At 42.1% G+C, this 22,563-nt stretch overlaps 1 protein-coding gene across 1 annotated transcript in view; it reads right to left on the bottom strand.

Annotated features, from left to right (window-relative positions):
- LOC102454459 (guanine nucleotide-binding protein G(q) subunit alpha) overlaps positions 1-22,563 on the bottom strand; it is a 222,015-nt gene that overhangs the window by 40,084 nt on the left and 159,368 nt on the right. The window contains exons 4-5 of the mRNA XM_014573325.3: positions 16,906-17,034; positions 14,907-15,036 (exon numbers count right to left, since the gene is read on the bottom strand). Of these exons, the coding sequence (XP_014428811.1) occupies positions 14,907-15,036; positions 16,906-17,034 (259 nt within the window). The remainder of the gene's footprint in view (positions 1-14,906; positions 15,037-16,905; positions 17,035-22,563) is intronic.

Genomic DNA, 22,563 nt, shown 5'->3' on the forward strand with positions numbered 1-22,563 from the left:
GATTTTTTTCAATGATTAAATGTTATAAACAGGTGCTAGAAAACCAGACAGAGAAATTGGATTAGCCCAAACAAAAAGGGTCCTGCATATATGATTCAGAGACTGTGTTGAAATTATACTTGTTAAAAACAGGAGATATGGAAATAGAAGTTAATGAATCAAAATTGGTATGTCAGATATTAGGCCTAACAGATGGACAAAATAAGGATGAACTATGGTAACCACTTCTCCCCTTTTCTGAGTTTCTTAAAAAAAAGTATGGCTTGTCTGTTCCACTTTGCATCTCAGTTCAACTTGTCTTGTCTCCCTGCTTCCATGGTAGGAACAGACCAGACTTAAAGATTTTCTCTCTCAGAGGAAGGCTAGAAGGTCTTGTGCTTGATCATGTAACGTTCTTTTTTCACGTGAGAGTCCTGAAAATCATCCTTGCATCATGACAGCCAGTTCTCAGCCCCTCAGTGGGGATACCTAATAGCCAGCACTCCAAGGAAACATAGGATTCTGTTCTGTTCCCTTCCTTTTGTGTGGCTTCTCTTCTTGCTTCCTTCTTTCTACCCTCCCTCTTATTCTCTCAGCTTCTCATCAAATCCTGAATCAATTTCACTGCATCAGCACAGTGAGATGAAAGGACCACAATCCTACATAGAAAAGACCTGACCAGATCATGCCCCAGATCAGAATATGAACCAGAATCTAAGAAACCGGTGCCAGGGTCAGCTTGCCCACCAAAGTGTTCATTTGTGACTGAAAGCCATTCATTCTTTGAAAGACAACAGCAAAGGCTCTTTAGTCCTCTCTCCCCTTTATCTTGTGACTCTCTGTTAGAAACAGGAGTCATGAATACCCTTTACACATGATTATTGAGAACAAAATTAACCCTTTCCTTTTTATCAAAGAAAGATCACTCTGAAAATAAAACTGATATTTTGCTTCCAAAAGAGGAGATATTTTGAAGGTTCTGATTGCATTTGTTCCCAATAATGTCTCAGTTTCAGTATAAAGGCTCATTTCATTTTAATATTTTATTCAGAGACAAGTGTACCAGGGTCTCTGAATAAAAAAACCTGCCACCGTACCTCTTTATATCATTAATTTTTATGATGGACAGTGAAAAGGTTGATAGCACTTTAAACACTTTTGATCCTTGAGATTAATACAACTGCCCTCCACAGAACTCTGTCCAACAAAATGCCACAATCCATCATTGTACCTTCCTAAACCGGGACTCTCTGCTCTGGCACCATGGAGCACAGATTTTCCTGTACCAGAGAGCCCTGGGTGATGGGGGCCAGCATTCAAACTGGGAACCATGCAGTGTGGGAAGAAGGGGTCATGGCATGACTGGGAGCCTGGTGGCAAGGGGCAATCTGGCGGCGCAGCTGGGAGTCTGGCCAGAGCTGGGACAGGCTAGGGCCAAAGCAGAGATCTCTCCTGGTCCGGCACATTCTCTCACTCAGGACCAATCAGGTCCCGAGGGTGCCGGACCTGGGAGGTCCAAGCTGTACTTAGAAGTTGATACACTGAGTTATGTGACTCATGTATACTGTTGTTCATACATGAAACAAAGATTATGGAAAGGAACTATTCATAACTGAGAAACCCTCACACAAACAGAAAGCAAGCATTTCCTTTTTTGAAAAAGCACAGTATAAACAAAAAGTAAAAAGTTTTCAGGCAGTATCATGCAGTGGATTAACTAGAGAAAAAATAGGCCATCTTACAAAAAATTACACTGTTTAATCAGGCCATGAAAACAGTAAAAAGTGGAGCAACAGCAAATTGTTAAAATGTTGAGTCAGATCTCTTAAATTTGATTAAGAGGCAGAGAGACTGATGTAGGATTATCATTGTATCATTGTATCAAATTAATGATGCTCTAGCTAAGGAACATTTCATTGCCCCTTTCTCTCCCTTTTTCCTTTTGGATTAAATTTGTCATGCCTGTTCTCAGCTCAAAGGTGAGTTTATTTTAGTTTATTTTATTGATGGCACATTGAACAAAATGTTCAGTTGGTTACGGAGTTGTCCAAGCATGGGAGAAGCAGGGTCACACGTAAAAACAAAATAATTCAGGAACATTTTGTGTTTGAGTAATTCATAAATAGTTTTGTTTTAAAACTGAAACTTTACATGCACATAATTCTCAATTAGAAACACTTCGCTATTTTTAAAAAAAGAAAGCTTGATATAATTTAAAAGCATATTCTGTACTTGCAAAGTCCCTCACTGTCCCTTATATATTAATCACTCATAAGGGCTGTTTTCCAGATAGAAGCACATGCATGGAGGCACTGATACATTTGAAATAAACTCATATAGACAAAAAAAAAAAAAAAAAAAAAAAAAAAACCCTGAGAAAATATAAACAAAACACTCAATTGAATCCTTTGGTAATAAAATAAAGCCCAATCAAATGTATGTTAATGCATTGTTAAGTTTGAAAATTTAAATACAAAAGACAGGATATTCAGAAAATAAAGAGAGTCAGCTGTTATATACTGGTGTAATTTTCTTGCACTAAAGCAGGGAAAAGGGTCCTATAAACACCAATACATGAGGATCACCATTGTTTAGGATGATTCTCCAATGGCTTAGAGGCAGCACGATTACTTCTGTACCAATCTTCTCCTGGTTACTGGTGGAAAGGTCATGGCTGAGGATCGCTTAGGTCAGTGGTCCCCAACGTTTTGGGGCTGCTGCGCACCTGGGGGAGGGGCCGCCCATGCGCCCCACGCTAGGGGGCGGGGTCGCCCACGCGCCATGGGCCGGCACCAGCATGAGCCGCACCCCTGGGGCAGGGGCCGCCCATGCACCTTGTGCCTGGGGCTGGCACCGGCATGTGCTGCACACCCGGGGCAGGGGCCGCCCATGCACCTCATGCCCAGACTGTTCGGCGGGCGCACATAAATGCCCCGGTGGGCACCATGGCGCCCGTGGGCACTGCACTGGGGACCACTGGCTTAGGTACTGGCCATCAACACAAGTTAGAACGCTTTAATGCTTCTCTAACATACGATGGCAACTGGCCCAGCACATAGACAACCCAGGATTGGAGGAATAGCAGGTAGGGATGTTAAATTTAGTTTAATCAACTAATCGACTAGTCAATGGAATTTCCATTCGCTAGTCGATTAAGTTGATAAGCAGGGGAGCTGGCCCCAGGAGCTAACCCTGCTGCAGCTCTGCCTTTTAAATGTATTAAGAGCCAGCAGACTCTGAATTTATTTAAAAGGCTGGTGCGCTGCTGATTCCCGGCTCACGCTGGGTCTTCTGCTTCTTAAACGTATTAAGAGCCAGTAAGTACATTTAAAAAGCAGAGACACAGCATCTGAGACTGGGCACGAGCTGGGAATCAGCTGATTCCGGCTTGCCGCAGTCCCTGCCACCCCTTTGCCTTCCCTGCCCCCCATGGAGACGGTGCCGTGGGGGAACTGGCTTTTAAACTGGGTCTCCCAGCACCAGCTCCTGCTCCCACCAGTGAAGCAACTAGTCGAGGGACTATTGGCTAACATCCCTAATAGCAAGTGACTTAGAGCTCTCCCTTTCTCCCTTTGCAATGCAAACTTCTCATCCAAAAATAAGGGTCTGGCTAAGTTTTTCTGAGGCAATGTTACTTGACTATATTATTGTTATTGTAAGCAACCATGGACACAGCTTAAATACCAATCCAAAATCCACTTATGCATATCATCATATTTTTCAATCGCTTGACTTTTGTCAGTATACATTTGAAAACCTAATGATGAATTCAGGGCACTTCCATAAAGCTACAGTGAAAGTTTTGTTAACCGGCACTCATAGGGAATGGGCGTTGCCAGTTAACTGAATGTGCTGGATAACAAAGCTTATTGCTCTGCCCTTGCTCCTGTGGAAGCAAGGGATTTGTATGCAGCCATTTTTAGGTTTGTTAGCCTAACTCTTGTTCTGTTACTAACTCCGAGGCCTGACAACGCGATATTTGTACAGACACACTGTCTCCGCTTCGCTTTAGGAGATAAGGATGGAATGCTGACTCCAGTAGGGACCTTGGGATAGGGTAGCATCTGGGAGGAACTAAAATAACTGTTAGCCTTGTTATTTGTTATATTGCCCAGGGAGGTTGTGGAATCCCCATCTCTGGAGATATTTAAGAGTAGGTTAGATAAATGTCTATCAGGGATGGTCTAGACAGTATTTGGTCCTGCCATGAGGGCAGGGGACTGGACTCTATGACCTTTCAAGGTCCCTTCCAGTCCTAGTATTCTATGATTCTATGTAATGGAAAGGTATATAAACTGCTTCATAATTGCTTGTATTTTGAAGATCTGCCTGTGCCGGGGGAGTGTCTCTAGCCCCTCTCCCCCGTCCGAATCAGGCTTCCCTTGCAATATTGCTCAAATAAACTGCCTCTGGCTACTTGTTGCTTACAAACGCAGAGTGAAGGCTTGTTTTCTTCCACACCCCCTACTGGCAGAATCTCAGCATCTTGAGGCAAGTTGCCTGCTGATGATGTCAGCAAGAAGTCCGAATTCTTGCAACAGCTGGCGGGAGTCAGGTGTGTACATCTGAAGACGCAGAGGTATTGTGGCTGTTGTTAAAAGCCAGTTAACACATTTTCTGGTTAGCAGAGTGCTGGATAACAAAGCTTTCACTGTAGTTTAATTAGTATTTGTAGAAACATTTCGTTGAAGAGAGATAACTTTCCTATGCATTTTCGAAGTGTCCATCACCACATATTTGGGCATTGGAATAAAACATGGCAAAACCACATTCAGTAGGATTCTACTACATATGGAGGCTCACACAGTTGAGAAGAAGCCATGCATTGCTAATCACTTTATACAGATGGCAAATTATCAAAGACTGGTCAGACTGCACTCAAAAGACCACTGAGCATGTCAGATAAAGAACAGAGGTTACAGGGCCAAAGGTCTTTCCATATCCAAAATGACTCATATTGCTTAGATGGAGCAGCAGACGGCCTCCACAGGACAGCAGCTTCACACAGTGACTTGGCTGACCAAGCAGGTAACATTGGGCAGAAAAAAGACTTAAATCAAATCTTTCTGAATTTTGATGATTTTTTTTGAAATGTGCTTAATTCCTAGTGAATGGAAACCAAAATATCACTCTCTTTTCCCCTCCCTTCCCATTTATTTAGTGTTTTGTTCTTGTTTCCCCTCCCTTCCAAGTTTTTGAGGTGTGTATGGGAAAATCAATAACAAATACATTAAAAAGAAACCAAGGTTACTCTTAACATATCAACAGTGCATTATTAAGTCTGTGCTAAAGCACCTATCTCAATTTCTAGCTTAAAAGATCCAAGATTTCTTTTGTTTACTGGCATTATGGCAAACACAATTACACAAATCCATTTTTAACAGGTTTAGGCCCAAATTCTAAATCCTGTATTCCTAGAAACACAGAACCACGGAGATGTAGGGCTGAATACGATACTGAGAGGTCATCTAGTTAAGTCCCCTCTCCTGTACTGAATTAAGACCTACTATACCTCACTGACAGGTGATTTTCCCACCCTGTTCTTAAAAACCAGGGGATGCCATGAAGGCCAAAAGTAGAATTAGATAAGATCTGGGAGAATAGGTCTATCAACACTTATTAGCCAAGATGGTCAGGAATGCAACACTATGCTCTTGGTGTCTCTAAGCTTCTGACTGCCAAATGGTGGAAATGGATGAGAGGGAATGGATCACTATAACACTCCCCAGTTTGTTCCTTCCCTCTGAAGCACCTGGCATTCCTCATTGTCAGAAGACAGGAAATAGGGCCACTAGTCTGACCCAGTAAGGCCATTCTTATGGTTCTTACTTCTAATGACAGGGATTCCACAATCTCCCTTTGGAGCTTATTCCAATATTTAACTATTCATAGAATTAGAACCCTCTCCCCAATATCTAACCTCAATTTCCCTTGCTGCTGATTAAGCTAATTATTTTTGCTTTATCAGGTCCCACCTGGGTCCTCTTTTCTTACAACCCGGAACACGCTCAGTTTTTTTAACCTTTCTTCTTAGACCAGATTTCCTACTTTTTTTTTTTTTTTTTATCATTTTTGTTGCTCTCCTCCAGACTCGCTACTTTTCCACATCTCTCTTAAAAATGTGGCACCCAAAACTGGGCATAGTACTCCAGCTTGAGGGCTCACCAGAGCCAAGTGGAGGGGGACAATTAGCTCTCCAGTATTATATACGTCACTCCTTGTTAATACACAGAAGAATAATATTAGCTTTTTCACAACTGCGTCACATTCAATTTGTGATACACTACAAGCCCCACTTTTTTTTCCCAGCAATATTTCTGCCCAACTAGTTATTCCCCATTATTATTTTGCCTTGGCTCCTCCATGAGTGGGGCTGAATCCAGCCCAACAAGCTAGCCTGAAGGTGTAGTAAATCCTGCATCTCCCATGGCACCCTCCAAGGTGAAAATGTCTTTTTCACGCTCCTTTCTCAGCCCCACTGACAACAGCCACCTGTGCACAGGGAGCTTCACTGAGACGACTCAAGGGTCTGCAAAGAACGTGTGCCCGTTGTGCTGGCTCCACTGAGTTCAAGCTACATCTGGACAGCTCTTCAACTTCAGAAGCATTGGCAGAATTAGTTTAAAAGCTCCTCATTGCAAATCACCACCTTAGGTTTTAAATTAAAATGTGTAACAAATGTTACACACTTCTTAGTACTTTGTTTACTGTCAGGAGAGCGCCACAGGTCAGGAAAGCTTATTATCCTGACGCTCATATTCAAGCATTCTTCTATACTGTCAAGGACTGGAAAGTTGAGTGAAAGCCAGGAGTGAGGGTGAGTTAAGCAGTACTTTGATATCCCACCAACATCTATTCATAAAATAGGGTCACACTGTGTGAGGGGAAGTGGAGCTCCCCGAAGGACAAAACTAAGCTCATCCAAACTGGTGTGGAGTTTTCAGCTGAATTGCAAGAGGATAGGCCAAAGGCTGTTAGAATATGCTTATCTGCATAGAATACAGACGTAGGACCCAGAAAGCCTGATTCAAACTAAAGTAACAAACATAATATTTGAAAGTGAAAAACAAAAAGTTTCAGAAGTTTATTTTCACTGGTGTTAATGTGCACAGAAAAATTCTTTAAGAAGGCAGAGGCTAGTCTTGAGGACACGTAAGAATTTTTGCAGCTTTATATCTTCATCAAATGCTTTTCACAGTTTCTCTTTTTAAAAAATTAGAAAAACATTATAAATTAAGTTTTGTTACCAAAAAAAAAAAAAAAAAAACCTCAAGGGTTGAACTAAATTCAAGACTAGAAGCTATTATAATTATGGGGTCCAAAAGAGATGCTTTTGTTTACAGGGACTGATCTTCAATCAAAATGAAAAAACACATTGCAGTTATATCACTCAGCTTTTAAAAGCTGAATGCCAAAGTTGAAACCAAAAGTATTGTACTTAACAATAAGCCTTTGAGACATGAATGAAAATTGACAAGAAACATTTGAGACTGAAAAGCACACATGTGCTGCTTGGCTAAAATCCCCATGGTCTGCGCTGAAAATGTACTGTTCAATGACAACAGTATTTGCAAAACCCAAACCTTCCCACAGCAACATACTGACATCAACAAACAAAATATTCTTTACTTCAATCAAATTTTTGGCAAAACTGCTTCCCAAAAGCCTTTTATTTCTCTTATGTACAATTAATTTCCATGATGTGGCAAGATGAATACGGACAATAGATACACTCTCGTCTGCTTCAAGTTTTCTAATGCCCTCATTTTCTCACGAATTTCCAGCACCATTTCCCAGATAAGAATTTCCAAAGCAAAAATAGGTTAGTCTGCACAATATTTCCTACACTTAGTCCTGACGGGAAGATTTAGGAGCACAAATCCCACTGGTTGTTTGTGGGAAGAGTACTCCTAAATCACTTAGGCACTTCTGAAAATCCCACTCTCTGCCTAAATTCCACAATTTACGGATACTTTGGTGGGTTTCTCTCCTGGAATTGCCACCTCTAAGAAAAAAAACTAGCAGTCAAGAGAAATTTGATTTTTCTGAGATGTGGTGATGCTGGTACATAAAGAATTTGTCTTGAAGAGGCAAGGAGTGAAAGTAGCCAAAAAAGGATCAGATGGAAGTAGCAGTAGATGTGTGAGAAAGAAAAGAGAATGTTTGGAAGGGGAATCAGACTATTCCTCTCCTCTCTGCACATATCACATAGGGATTTCAGCTGACACAAATGGAGCACAAGGTTGTAAGGGGTGGGGAGGGGGGGGGGGTCTTCCCAATTCCACTGCGGCAGCTATCCCTTCGTCAACTGTGGCAGTAATGACTGCTCTTACTGTGGAGGCCTTCAGATTAAGAGAATTACTTGATCTAGCTAATAGAAGAGTTTGATGCAGTACCTGAACCATCAGGCGAAGACATCTCTAGAGGATATTTCTTCCCCTCAAAACTCCTCAAGAAGGAGGAATAGTGACCTAGATTTCCTAAACCCCTCTTTCTGGGAAAGGTAAATTTTTGTAGTCCTTTGGACAGCTCACAAATTCCATAGGACTTCCTACCTAGCCAGAAATTTGGTTCATGACCTGGGACAGAAGATCTCTACAGAAGGCTTTGAGAGAAAATCACGGTGGGCATACAGGCCCACTTTCCCTATGTGGAATAGCTAGCGAAAGATACAGACTAAAGCAAGAAGCCATTGCTATTGTATGGACTGAAGTGGTATAAATAACAAATTCTATCTTAGAAAATGCAGAGGATTGTAGGGCAGTGACTTAAAGGTAACCTTGGCAGAATGTTCTGTGGATCAGTTTGAAGGTTCCATAAGGGAAATTATGATTTAATTAGAGGCCTCAGACATGTAATTGCCTTTTAAAAATGTGGGACAAAATTTTCAAACCAAGATTCCTAACATAAGGTACCTTCAGCGAGTGTAAATGAGCACAGTATCACGGAGGTCAATAGACCTATGCTAATGTACACCTTCTGAAGCTCTTTACCCTAAATTCATAATGAGAGTCCAGTTTGCTTGGAGTCTAAGGCAACCCAGACTATGGAGTACAGATAATTCTGATACCTTTTCTTTGCCCACTGGAACAGGAAAGCAGTCTCTTTCTTGATTCTATCCCTGCTACTACAGAGATGGTGTAATCCTGTCTGATGAGAATAGGATGCAGAGGAGAAATCTTCAGGAACGACAGGTCTAGACATAATGTCCTCAGAGGCCAATACATTTTCATTTTTGATGGGAGTACTTTCTCCGCACAACCTTATGAATGAAACTGATCCCACTTCAACTGAGGTAGGCATCCATTGTTTTCAACAGTTATTCCTGGAGTGTAAGTCCTTTTCAAAGAATGCCAGCTATAAACTGGTCCTGGATGTTAGTTTCCAGGTACATAAGGTCAATTAGTCTTTATTACCAGTTTGTGTTAAACACCTTCAACTTTAGATTTGCTATTACAGGAGTTAATATATAGTGGTGAGAAGCAAATTTCAAAAAGTTGGGAAGTTCAGTTTGGACAAACACAAAGTTTCAGATGATTAATTTGAAGAGTATGCTGGAAATCAGGCTGTGCATCTGTCATAATTTGTTTTACCCTGTGTGATTTCTAATGCTTTTTGGTTTCAACTGTGTAATGAAAATGCCATGAGAATAGCCCCCTTTTAATAATTCAATTTTGAGTCCATGGTTGCAACAGGATAATGCTGTCATGATTATGAGGGTTAGCCAGCAGCCTGGGATTAAGGGGTTAACTACACCTAGCCAGGTGGAGTGACCAATAGGAATGTAGGTGGGACTTTTAAAACTGGGACACAGGAATTTGGGTTTTTTTCCTTTCTCCCTTTTGTCTCTGGGGGAGAGAGTTCTCTGCAGCTACAGAGAGGGACAAGCATGTCTCTCTCTCTCTCCAAGATACCATTCTTCCTTTTCTGTAAGTAGGGTAAAGTTTAGGTAGTTTCGTTAGGTTTTATTGTTTTAAGGATTGGGTATGGGATCTGAGATCTGGCACTGTTTAAAAGATGTTTTGGCTTTTCTTTGTAACTAAGTTCTAGGCCCATGGAGTTTCTCCATGAGTATGTTTTGTTACCTCCCTATCTAGTCATTATGTTTGCAACAGGAATATTGTAATAATAAAAGTTCTTTCTTTTCTTTTTATTAACCTGGCAGTGGTTAATTGTGTGCCTTGATTTTTATTTTGGGGGTAAGATTTCCCAAATGATCTTTCCCCTGATTTCTTTATCAACATTTGGGTGGTGGCAGCGGAAGTTTTGTTCCCAAGATCTAGTTTTTTAAGATTTTGGGGGGAGTTTGATACCAAAGCCTGGTAGATAAGGCTTTGGGGTACACTTGCTGGCCCCCACTTCTGCATTTATCATGCCAGAGTGGGGAAGGAGCCATGACAAATGCAGAGAAGAAACAGAAACAAAAAGACAACCAAACTTTTTTCTAACTCAAAAATATTCTAGGCTTGGTTTGAGTTAGGGATGTAAGCGACTAGTTGACTACCCGATAAATATATTGGGTAGTCGAGTCACTACTCGACTAGTTGCTTCCCCCCACTTGCTGCCTCTATTATAGGCAGCAAGGGGAGGGAGCAGGAACATCTCCACGGGGGGGCAGGGAAGGCAGAGGCGCAGCGGGGAACCAGGGGCTGCTCTCTCTACATTTCAAAGGCAGAGGTGCAGCAGTTGGAACCCAGCATGGGTGGGGACTACAGAAGCCCCCACTCACGCTGGGTTTCCCGCTGCGCCTCTGCCTTTGAAATGTAGCAAGAGATGAGGGAGGCTCTTGCTACATTTCAAAAGCAGAGGCGTACCTTCTGAGACCAGGCACAAGCAGGGACTGCTTCAGTCCCCACTTGCCCAGGTTGACCGCTGCACCATTGTCTTCCCTGTCCATGTTCTCTACTGTCCCTCTTCATTTGAAATGTAGCAATAGCTGTGGGTGGGCGCCTCTTGCTATATTTCAATGGCAGAGGTGCAGAAGGGATAGTGAAGTCTCCACTCCCCCATATCGACTAAGCCATTAGTTGATGGAAATTCCATCGACTACTCAATTAGCTGATTAATCAAAATTTAACATCCCTACTTTGAGTAAGGGGACAAGTTTTGATAAACTCTTATTTTATTGGAACCAATTCCATTTCCTAAGTTATCAGATCAAGCTGACAGGCAGATATGAAAAAGTGTTACCCCATTTTAAGATTTTTCTCAGTAGTTAACTGTGAATGCAATATTATATATCACTGCACAGAAACTACATCAGAAGTACACTCTACATATGACCTTCACTACAATTCACATAATAGACTTTTCATCCAGCCCCCAACTACTGCCTGAAGTAACTTCAATCACGCTTTATTCTCTGAAGTCAGAACCTTTCATGCATTAGAAACTACCCTTACTATGATGGATAGTCCTTAGATTAGAACCTATGTACTATTGTCCCATATTAAACATCCTATTATCTGAATGTTAATGCAATACATTTTTATATCACAGATGCAGAATCATGAGTGAGGGTTTTTTTAAAAAAATGATTAACCTAACATAGTTTGGCTCAGAGCCTATGTATATCTAATAAGCACCATTTATGCGACATGTTAAGGGCCAACAATGGTTTTGAGAAGTGTATAGGATGCTGTGTGTCTCCTCTGAAATGAGGTGAATTTAATGCTTTGAGCTTTCCATGGTATTATTTTTCTTGTGCCCTTAATTTTATTCTTCCTACATTTGGGCTTTGGTGGAAGCAAAGTACTAATGGTACAGCAGTCTAATTTACAGCATTACACTGATAAAGAATTACTATAATGTACATATTTTGTAAAATAAAATAACATGCTCTTGTGAAGCCTAGTTAAAAGAATGCAAACTTTGATCATAAACAGAATGAAAAGATGTATCTACATCTATTAGTCTATAGTTCATTAGGCTATTATGGTCCTTCACTGATTTGAACATTTTCTGAACATAAGAATGGCCATACTGGGTCAGATAAAAGTTCATCTAGCCTAGTATCTGTCTTCTGATCATGACCAAAGTCAAATGTTTCAGAGGGAATGACAGAACAAGTAACCATCAAATGATCCATACTGTAGTGGAGTAGCTGCCCCGCTGTGGCAAGGAAGAGGTTAAAACCAGGCTAAAGGGAGCTTGAGCAGAGCCCCAGCCAAGTGAGAAAGGGCTTATAGGGAGCCAATCAAAGGGGAGCTTGCTGAGGCAGCCCTGTTCATAAGAAGCTACTCAGCAGAGAGAAGGCAGTTGGGCCCTGACAAGCAAGGCTGCAGAACTGGTTCCCATGGAGAAACATGTTGGTCGGAGCAGTGCTGGGCAGACTCAGTGGAGCTGGAGAGAAGCCCCAGTTTGTTACCTCCCAAGCTAAGGGCTAAGAAGGTGCAAGGATCATGGGGGAAGTGGCCCAGGGAACAAGAACAGTAAAGAAGGGCAGGACAAGGCTGCCGCCAGAGGATCTTTGAACCAGGACCCAGAGTATTGGGTAGAACTGGTCCCTCCCTTCTTCTTTGCACCACAACTAGCTACCATGGAGCACGGCCTATACAGACTGCAGCTTGCCCCTGAGGCAAGGGGCTAGACTTCGGGGCTGCAGTTGGCCACGATGGCAGGTGTTTGAGGACTGCTGATACGCCTGGAAGGGTGTGAGAAAGCAGTGGTTGGCACTGCCGGAGGGCCATGTCCTGAAGAAGATGCTGCAGTCCAGGGAGCAACACAGGTTCATGGAGACAGGTTTGAGAGCAGAGCGATGACAGGCGAGACACCTGCCAGAAGGTGAGCCCCTCCATGAACTGAGCTAATTCCCAGGCTAACCACCAGAAGGCACCATGGTGGTAAGTCAATGCTATTACACATACCCTGTTGCTCATTCCCAGCTTCTGGCAAACAGAGGGTAGGGACACAATCCCTGTCCATCCTGGCTAATCATCACCCAAGGCTGATCCTCCATTAATTTATCTAGCTCTTTTTTCAATCATGTTTATAGTCTTGGCCTTCAGAATATCCTCTGGCAAAGCGTTTCACAGATTGACTGTGTGTTGTGAAAAAATACACCCTTTTGTTTGTTTTAAACCTGATGCCTATTCATTTGATTTAGTGACCACTAGTTGTTGTGTTATAACAAGGAATAAACAACACTTCCTTATTTACTTCTTCCACACCAGTTATGATTTTATAGACCTCAATCATACGCCCCTTTTTTTGTCTCTTTTCTAAACTGAAAAGTTCCAGTCTTATTAATCATTCCCCATATAAAAGCTCTTCCATACCCCTAATGATTTTTGTTGCCATTTTCTGAACTTTTCCCAGTAACACCTTTTTCGAGACGGTGAGACATGTGCTTTGAATATCTGAGTGTGTAACAAAGCTATGCAACTGAAAGCACTTTGTTTTACCTGGGATGTACTTTTAGCTGACTGATGTAACAGGAACTTTTTTTTTTTTTTTTTTTTTTAAGAAAGAGAACCTACAGGTTCTTGCTCAACTCTTGAAACCAGACTTTATGAAGAACTGACACTGAAAAAGAGTCAAGTATAATCACAATGGATGTCTAGGGGTGCCAGACTTATTTTTCTATAACTATCATTCTCTGAAGTGATGTAACTCACATTTGTGTAGTCATATACATATTATGCTGATTCATTGAAAGAACCTAAATGAAAAAGACTGACTAGGAGAGCTCTGGCACACCCTATTAGGTTTTGAAGGATAACAGAAACAGTTCAGTTTTTTTTAAAAGGAAATATTTCTAAATATTAAATTATCTCATTACCTTCAGAAATTGTCACAGACAGCAGTTTACATATGCAGTAACTGTTACATTAACTACTGGTGTTTTGCCTGATGAATCCATCTTTTATAATTAAGCTTGGAAGGATTCAATTTTTATGGGAAATGTTGGTCAGCACTGATTTCGCCATACAAATGCAAACTAACAAAAACACATTTCCACTGATAACTGAAATATACAGAAATGTAAACTAAAATAAATACTGATTGATTTAAGGAAATTTAGTTTGTACATTTTGACATGTAAGTACTAACAATTTGTGTTTTAATGGCTATTAAGCTTTACCTTTTTGCATCTCAACATTTACTGTCATTATTCTCAGGCTCACAATTTCCCACAACTGTGAAAATTTAAATAGATAAAAATAAAACAAAGTGGTTAAAAATAAACATGTATATTATCTGTCAGTCCTAAAAAGCGAATTCTGCCAACTCTATCTGTTACACCATTTTCTTCTTTTGCTATTTCTCATAATAACAGTTGAAAGAGAAAATATAATCCAGTGTAAATGCTATGCTAAGAAACACTGAAATGAAACTATGTAGCCTCTTCTCAATACTTTAGAATTGGGATTTACAATTGCAAAGAGACCTAGCAAATGTCATCATCAAGGCATTTCATTTTGCATTGCAACTAGTTAGTCTGAAATGCAAGATCCTTGTAACCACTCTAACTGTACATACCACACCTGTAGAGCTCCATAGGAAACTCTAGCTTCACAAATAACTACTATATATTTCTCTGTAATCAACAAGACTCTGCTGCATCAAAAAAACTGCTTGGCTCCACAGATCATCTACAGGGGATCTGTTTATACAAGAGCATTTGATGATCAGCCTTTTGATCTGTTGCTTTTGTAACAAGTTGCATGATACTACTGGTAGCCACATGGAAAACATTTGGTACTGGACATACCAATCTGTTCAGAGACCCGGAAAGGACAGCTAGGTTCTCTGAGATGAACTGGTAAGTACTGAGTATTATTTTCTGCATTCTACTCCTTTCCAGGCTCCACTACATAAATCCCAAATAATCATGTGAAAAAACACTGCTCTCATTAGTTCACTGAACCATGAGCTCAGGTTTCAATCAATTGCAATGCTGAAGAGAATGCTCAGTCAGTGCTTACCTCATTGTCCGACTCCACGAGTACTTGGTCATATTCACTGAGGGCTACTAGAAACATGATAGATGTGACATTTTCAAAGCAATGTATCCATTTTCTTCTTTCTGATCGTTGGCCTCCCACATCCACCATTCTGCAAGGTTAACAAAATCCACATCAATTCCAGGGGAATACAGAGCTTAATAAAAATCAATGTACATCACTTAAGGAGCAGCAGACGTAACAATGTAGGTAATGAGCAATTTGGGTGGAAACCAAAAAAAAAATCCTGTTTTTGTTAGCAGCTGTTCCATTAATATTTAAAAATCAACAGTGCATGTGTTGCAGGGGAGGCAGCTTGCTATATTTCCTTTATAAGCCTGACATGGCTTACATATTTTAATAATTATAAGCCTCGTACTCTCAAGTGCTCTGTCTGCAGAAATCTCTCTGAAGTAAATCTGAGCACCACTCCTGGAGAGCTTGCAGAACTCAACTTTATAGATTTATCAGAAAGAAACCAAGAGTAACACAGTTTGTAGTTGAAACAGTTTCTATACTTTCCCCATATAACTACAAGATATATTTTAGAAAATAACTTTCAAAAGATAATCAGTACATATATATTGTGGAATGAATAAATAATCTGCTGAGAAATAAATTTGGAAATGAACATGAAATTGTAATAAATTTCATCTTCTGGATGGGGTAAGTGAGCATGTGATACATAAGCAAACTTAGAATTGACATAAAATTTGAGAAACATGTTTTATTGAAAGTGCCTAAGAGGTTTAGTGTGTTTTCCAATTTCTGCCAAGAACAGAAGTTTGGATACAGGTTCATTCATCCCTGTAGTATCAGCTGCTTAAAAATGACAATGTTACAATTAGTCACTTGAGTAAGCATGTAACAGACTAAAATTCGGTATGATGGCATAAATGTTCTCTTTTTGCATTTTGAAACTGTAATTGTAACATCCCATTATTCTATATTCATTTTGAGAACTTTAGCATTTGGTGACACAGATAAAGAGGAGCAGTAGTGAAATGCATATAGGTATTTGAATATTCTTACTGAAACAATGAATATGAGCTTAAACAATGTTTGGGCACTTAACACAGAATTTTCAAAGCCTAAGTTGATTCTGACTCTGAATTAAAAAAAGAGATTCAATTCAATCTTCCTTTTGCAGGAAAATTTTGCACCCACAATTATCAGCCCAAAAGCTCTTTTATATATATATATATATATATATATATATATATATATATATATATATATATATATATATATATATATATTAAACATTGCTATATTTTTTTAAAAACTCACTTTCAAATTATTCCAATATCATCATAAGAACTGAATTAAAACATATAGACTGTGTCTACACTGCACCCCTTTTCCGGAAAAGGGATGCAGATGAGACAAGTCGGAATTGCAAATGCAGCGGGGGATTTAAATATCCCCCGCTTCATTTGTATAAACATGGCTGCCGCTTTTTTCCGGCTCGGGGCTTTGCCGGAGAAAAGCGCCAGTCTAGACGGGATCTTTCGGAAAATAAAGCCTTTTCTGAAAGATCCCTTATTCCTGATTTTAAGAGGAATAAGGGATCTTTCGGAAAAGGCTTTATTTTCCGAAAGATCCCGTCTAGACTGGCGCTTTTCTCCGGCAAAGCCCCGAGCCGGAAAAAAGCGACAGCCATGTTTATACAAATGAAGCGGGGGATATTTAAATCCCCCGCTGATTTGCAATTCCGACTTGTCTCATCTGCATCCCTTTTCCGGAAAAGGGGTGCAGTGTAGACACAGCCATACAGGTTTATTTTCTCTCCCTCTCTTGATCTCTTTACTTATATCTTATTGTCAGCTGGTAACAACTTATGTACAATAAGAAGCAAAATGACCAAAGTGCAGAATCATTTTAAGTTTAGACACTCCCTTTTACCTGTATGTGATATTTCATATAACTAACATATAAGGAAAACAAAAAAATGTATTCAACCTTTTTTCTTGTATTTTACCTGAAAATGACGCTTTGTAAGTCAAATGGATATTCAATTATCCCTGTTGTTGGGACTCGAACTCTAAGCACGTCTTGTTGGGTGGGCAGATAGGCAGGTTCTGCTATACGGTCCAGGTCGTTGAGATAGCTATAGACAGGGAGAAACAATAGGAATGCAAGATAGTGACACCATAATCCCACTGAGGGAAGGACCAGGGGCTCGTGAGGAAGGGAAATGAGGGAGTGGAGCGGGAAGAAGTAGTTAAACAAAAATAGAGTATAACTTAAATAAAAAGGGGGAGTGGGGCAAGGAAGTTGCACAATTATTCCCACCTACAGAACCCTGCTGTTAAAGAAATGTCATGATAGACTCAAAGATGGCAAAGGACCCTAGCACAAGTGTCTCAATATTATTTTCCTTTTCACCAGATTATACTCGGCTCCCTACTAAGAAATTCCTAGATTGAAACCACATAAGTACTCAACAATGGCCGTTTTCAAAAACAAGACAAAAAAACAGATACAATTGTTTAACTCTATACACAAATGTAGATATTCATCACCTTATACACAGAAAAAGATGTCAAAATAGTTTGGCATATGTTTTTCTACTGTATCTATATATGGGTGCATGCGCATGCACACTCACACACACGCACACACACAAATAGCTAGATAAAAAAACTTGAAAATCGTAAAGTGCTCTAATACAAAGATGCATTGACTTAATGTAGATCAATGCCTGTTAGGAAACTTTAGGAAGACAAATGGACTCCATAGGAGACATACCACCTGAGCCAAAACAGAACAATATACCCTCCAGATAAAAGGATTATTCATTGGTGCCAGTTTTGGACAATTTTCACCAATTTTTCAGGCCACACCAGACCATTATGATTAAGGCTGCAAGTCTGTCAAGCAAGTCATGGATTCTGTGACTTTGCAGCACCGGTCTTGGGCTGGCCGATGGTCCCTTCCCTTGGAGCAACAGTGACGGTTCAGGGCAGTATGATGCTGCCACTTCCCTGGAGCAAAACAGCAGTCCTGGGCTGCTCCCTCCAGAGCACCAGGGCTGGCCTTACCATGAGGCGAACTGAGGCGGCCACCTCAGGTACCAGACTGAGGGGAGGGAGGAGGCCGCAACTAGGACCCAGAGTGTAGGAAACTGTGCCTGCTGCTGGTGCATATGTATTCTCTCTGCTCTAGATGCACAGAGATGGTGGAGTAGAACAGAAAGGCGGCAGAATTGAGAACTTTCAAAGTTTCGGCCCAAGCGAGGGGACATGAGGGCGTCATTCGAGCTCCCCGCCTCAGGTGCCAAAATGTTGTGGGCCAGCCCTACAGAGCTTTAGTCACAAGAATATAGTACAAGTGATGATCCTGTCCACAAATTTTACTAAATCTTAGCCTTAGCTCTGATTATCTATGATTATCTAGTGTGACTGTCTGCACAATGTAAGCAGTAAAATTTCATCCAGAATTCCTGCACCAAGCCCATACATTCTGGGTGAACTAGAGCATATCTAAGATGAGCCTGCAGCACCTCTCACTAGTTTGGCAAATAATATGGTATTGCAATAGGCTCACTATTAGTAAGGATTGCCTATAAGTAGCACATCAGCCTGTCCTCTGCTGTGGTTTAATGGGAGCATATGTCCATAAAATAGTAATGAAATGAGGAACAGCAATACTGGTGTTAGTTTCATTAATTAGAAACACTGAATAGAGATGCACTTTAAAAACAGCAAGTCACCATTGGGCTTTAGGCTCTTTGTGCTGTTTTGCTGGTGTGAGGAAGCCATAAGCCAAGTGGACCTGGCCAGAAATGAGCCCCATGTCGATGGCTAGGAGAACAGGGGTGTGGCTGGAATGTCCTTGGCTATTTATGGCTGCAAGAATGAACCCTGGTCCACAAGTGCCCTGAAATAAGTTAAAGCAACCCTGAAGCTACTAACCTATGCTGAATACATGGATTTTTCTTCTCTTCTTTTTATACCCCATTATCTTTTAGGCATGTCATTAAATACTAACAATACTGAGTAGTTTTTCTCTTGGTGATTATTGTTAAAGGTGATTTTACCTTATTAAAGGTAAATTCCTTAATCCAGGAATAGAGTCACTTTAGTTGCTTTGAATCATTTGTTAAAAAAGAATATAAGTAAATGACTATGAATGATGGAAACAAAACACTTTTGCTTTAAAATAGAACATGAGAATAAAAACATACAAGATTTAATCTACTAGGTCTGGAAAGGAGCTAGAGCAATTATCAGATTCTCCTCTGAGTTTTTAGCAATAAGAGTAAAAGTGAAAATAAAATTGCAATGTAAGAAAACCCTATACATTCAGAAAGATATTTAGAACAGAGAATCTCTGACACATTTAACATATAGCTCCAGAGCTACCCTGAAAACATTTTTTTAAAGAAATCACTAATTTCATTTAATAGGCCAAAAGGTTTGATGAGAGTTGGATCAGGCCCGCCCTTTGACTTTTATACTGAGAACAGAATGAACAAACTGAAACTCCTGAAATACCAATTTTTAAAAATAAAGCCAACCCTCCTTCAAGGAACATGAAACACTAAAAACCAACCAATAAACCAGCACCCCAAAACACAAGTGGCTTTGATTTTGATTTTGGGCCCCAGGAAAGGAATTCTTCATTCACAGACAGAAGCTATGTCTACACTGAGAAAGGTTGGCAACGTAAGTGCTCTTGACATGCAAAAGTCACCAAAAGTGAAAACCTGTCAAACTGGCTTTTTCTGCCTCCCACTGTTGACATTTCATAGCCACATTGCTAGCACCCTGTCAACAGATAGAGCAAAGGAATGCGGTTAAGCAACCCACAGCGCAGTGTTGTGGGAAGGCAGAGCTGATCCCTGTGCTTCTTAGGATTCTCTCATAGCTCTATGAACTCTCCGTGCTGAGCAATGTCAAAGCAGCACAGCAGTGTCTTCAGCCCTCCCCCTGCAGCAGCAACCTGCCTGCTGCTGTGTTCCTAGAGCAGGGCAGAACAGAAGCATTTCAATGATTTGTTCCTTGTTTGCGCCCCAAATGGAGCAGCTCACTCATCTGTCAGATTCTTCCCAGAGCTCTGAAACGGATGGGGCGCATGCCTGCAGGGGAGCAGAGTTCACAAAACACAGTGCATAGCCATTAGGGCAGGCATTGTGGGATTCTGGCAGAAGCCAGGTCTCTCAACAAAACAAACAGCAGAGTCCACCCTGGCTCTTTGCGGACAATAGAGGGAGGGGAAAAAAGCAAAAGTGTCTTGCAGGGGTGGAAGTTTTTTGTCTTCAAAACTGAGTATTTTTCCCGACAAAAAGTCACATTGCAGTGTAAACGCTCTCACTGTTTTGTCCTGAGAGAGGTCCCTGAAGAAAGATGGAGAAGGTAGTGAGAAGAGGGTATGTGGCAGGCTCCCCAGCCCCGCCCTCTTCTCCCCAAGGTCTGGTCCCTTTCAAACGCAGGCCCAGAGGCCTAGTCCAAGGTCAAGGCGGGCCCTGAGGCCTAGTCCAGCACAAATGCAGGCCCTGAAGCCTAGTTCAGCACAAACGCAGGCCCTGATGCCTAGTCCAAGCTCTGGGTGGATGGGGTAGCGGGGTCCGGGCCCTCCCTCTCCACCAGACCCCAACCCAGGGCCCTATTAGTGGTGGATGGTTCCCACACCGGCTTGGCGGGGAGTTCTCCCCGAAATGCCCGAGCCCACCGGGGTGTTCCCTACCCCTTGCCCTGGGTTGCCCTGGTGGCCGCCGGAGACCTCATCTGCAGATGCTGGGCTGGCGGCGGCTGTGACGTTGGCAGGTCTGGCGTCTGGGTTTGGCGGCCCCCTGGGGTCGGCATTGTGGGTGCGCTCGACCCGGGGACGGTAGCAGCAACGGTGACGGTCCCAGCGACTCTTGCTCCGGCGGCAGGTCCGGCTGTGGCTCTGGAGGTTGGGCAGGAGCTTCTCCCTCCCCGGAGGCCAGCTCCAACTGAGCAGCCCGGCAGCCTTTTATACCGGGGCTGCACTGCGAGCATGCCCAGGAGGGCTGTGGGGGATGGGCATATTCCACCCAATAGGCGGGCTCTCTGCCCCCCTGTTCAGTGCGGGGCTGGCCAGCCCCATTACAGGGTGTAAAGACAAATTGGAGGGTGTATCCCCATGCCACTATCTGAAGGACCCATTTGTCTGAGGTTATGCAGGACCATGCAGGGAGGAAATGGGAAAGGTGGTTGGAGAAAACCAGGGATCCTGGAAATAGCTGGTAAGTCATCCTTCGGTATACCATTTAGCCCCTTGTTTAGTGTGGGTTGAGCCCGATTGGGCAGAGGATTGAGGGTGGCTTGGGTATTTTTTATAGCCCTTGATTTTTTTGGATGGTGGTTCTTCTTGTGGCTGGTTTTCTTGCCCTTGCAACTGTTGAGGTTTAAACTAGTTATGAGTTGGGGCTGGGACATACAACCCCAAAGTTTTCAGGGTTGCATGGGAGTCCTTTAACCTGTCAAGCGTACTGTTCATTTGCTCCGTAAACAGAAACTATCCATCAAAATGGAGGTCCTGTATTGAATGCTGAGCATCAGTCAATAGGCCAAAGAGATGAGAAGCTGAGATGCCTGGCGCATGGAAATGACCAAAGCCATCATGTGAGCTGCTGAGTCAGCTGCACCCGAAGTCACCTACAGAGCCACTGTTGCTACCTCCATAATGCCCTCATCTATGATGCCACAAAACTCCTTCCTGGATCCCCTGGAAAGCAATGCCTTGAACTTGGCCATGGCCTGTCACATTGTGGTTCCAGCACCTTAGGGAAGGCTTGGTAGTTAGCCAGTCTAGGTTGTAAACTGAACAACAAATAAACTTTTTGCCAAAATAAATCCAACCTTTTGGAGTCTTTATTCTTAGGAGTTGCTCCTAGCTGGTCCTCTTCTCCCTTTGATTGAGAACCTTCACAATCAGAGAATCTGGAACTGGGTGGGTACAGAGGTACTCTTGACCTTCAGCTGAAATCAAGTACTTTCATCTGCCCAGTCTCAAAATGGAGGGCAGGGAAGAAGGGGTCGGTCACAAAGAGGTTATGATTTTTACAGGTGCTGAGGAGCAGAGGACATCGAAAAGGGAGTCTGATGGTTCCTCTAATTCCTCTGTTTGGAGTCCCTGGTTCTTTGTGACCCTTTTTAGCAGCTTCTGATGAACCGTGGCAACATCTTATGGAGCTAGGCGAGGGGGAGTGGAAATAGCCTCATCTGGTGATGACAAGGACAAATTGGTACTGTGGGTGCCTCTATATATCCTGGTGGTCTAGTTGTTGGTTGCTCCATGTCTTCCTGGGCATGAAGTGTGACCACTTTGGGGACTTCCAGTTCAGAGGGAGGACGCGATGCTGCGGCCACATCTGAGATCCCCACCACAAATGGGTGGATTGAGAAGGCTCTGTGAACTTGCATAGGTTTCAGGGGTGCCAGGAGGCTGGCTACTGGCTCTGGAGTAATGAGGGAGGTTGTGGAGCTGGAGCTTGACCAATTGACAACAACTGTCTGAGACAGAGTCGGATGGTGAGTGGTGATGGCCAGTGGATCGGTGACCTCTTGCGGTGCTGACCACTGCACCTCCAGACAGAACACTCAGATTGGGATGAGTCCCTGACATGGGAGGCTGGTGACCGGTGTTGCCTGGCAGACCAGCAATGGTA

Source organism: Pelodiscus sinensis, chromosome 6 (assembly GCF_049634645.1).
Source record: "Pelodiscus sinensis isolate JC-2024 chromosome 6, ASM4963464v1, whole genome shotgun sequence".
Classification (NCBI taxonomy): domain Eukaryota; kingdom Metazoa; phylum Chordata; order Testudines; family Trionychidae; genus Pelodiscus; species Pelodiscus sinensis.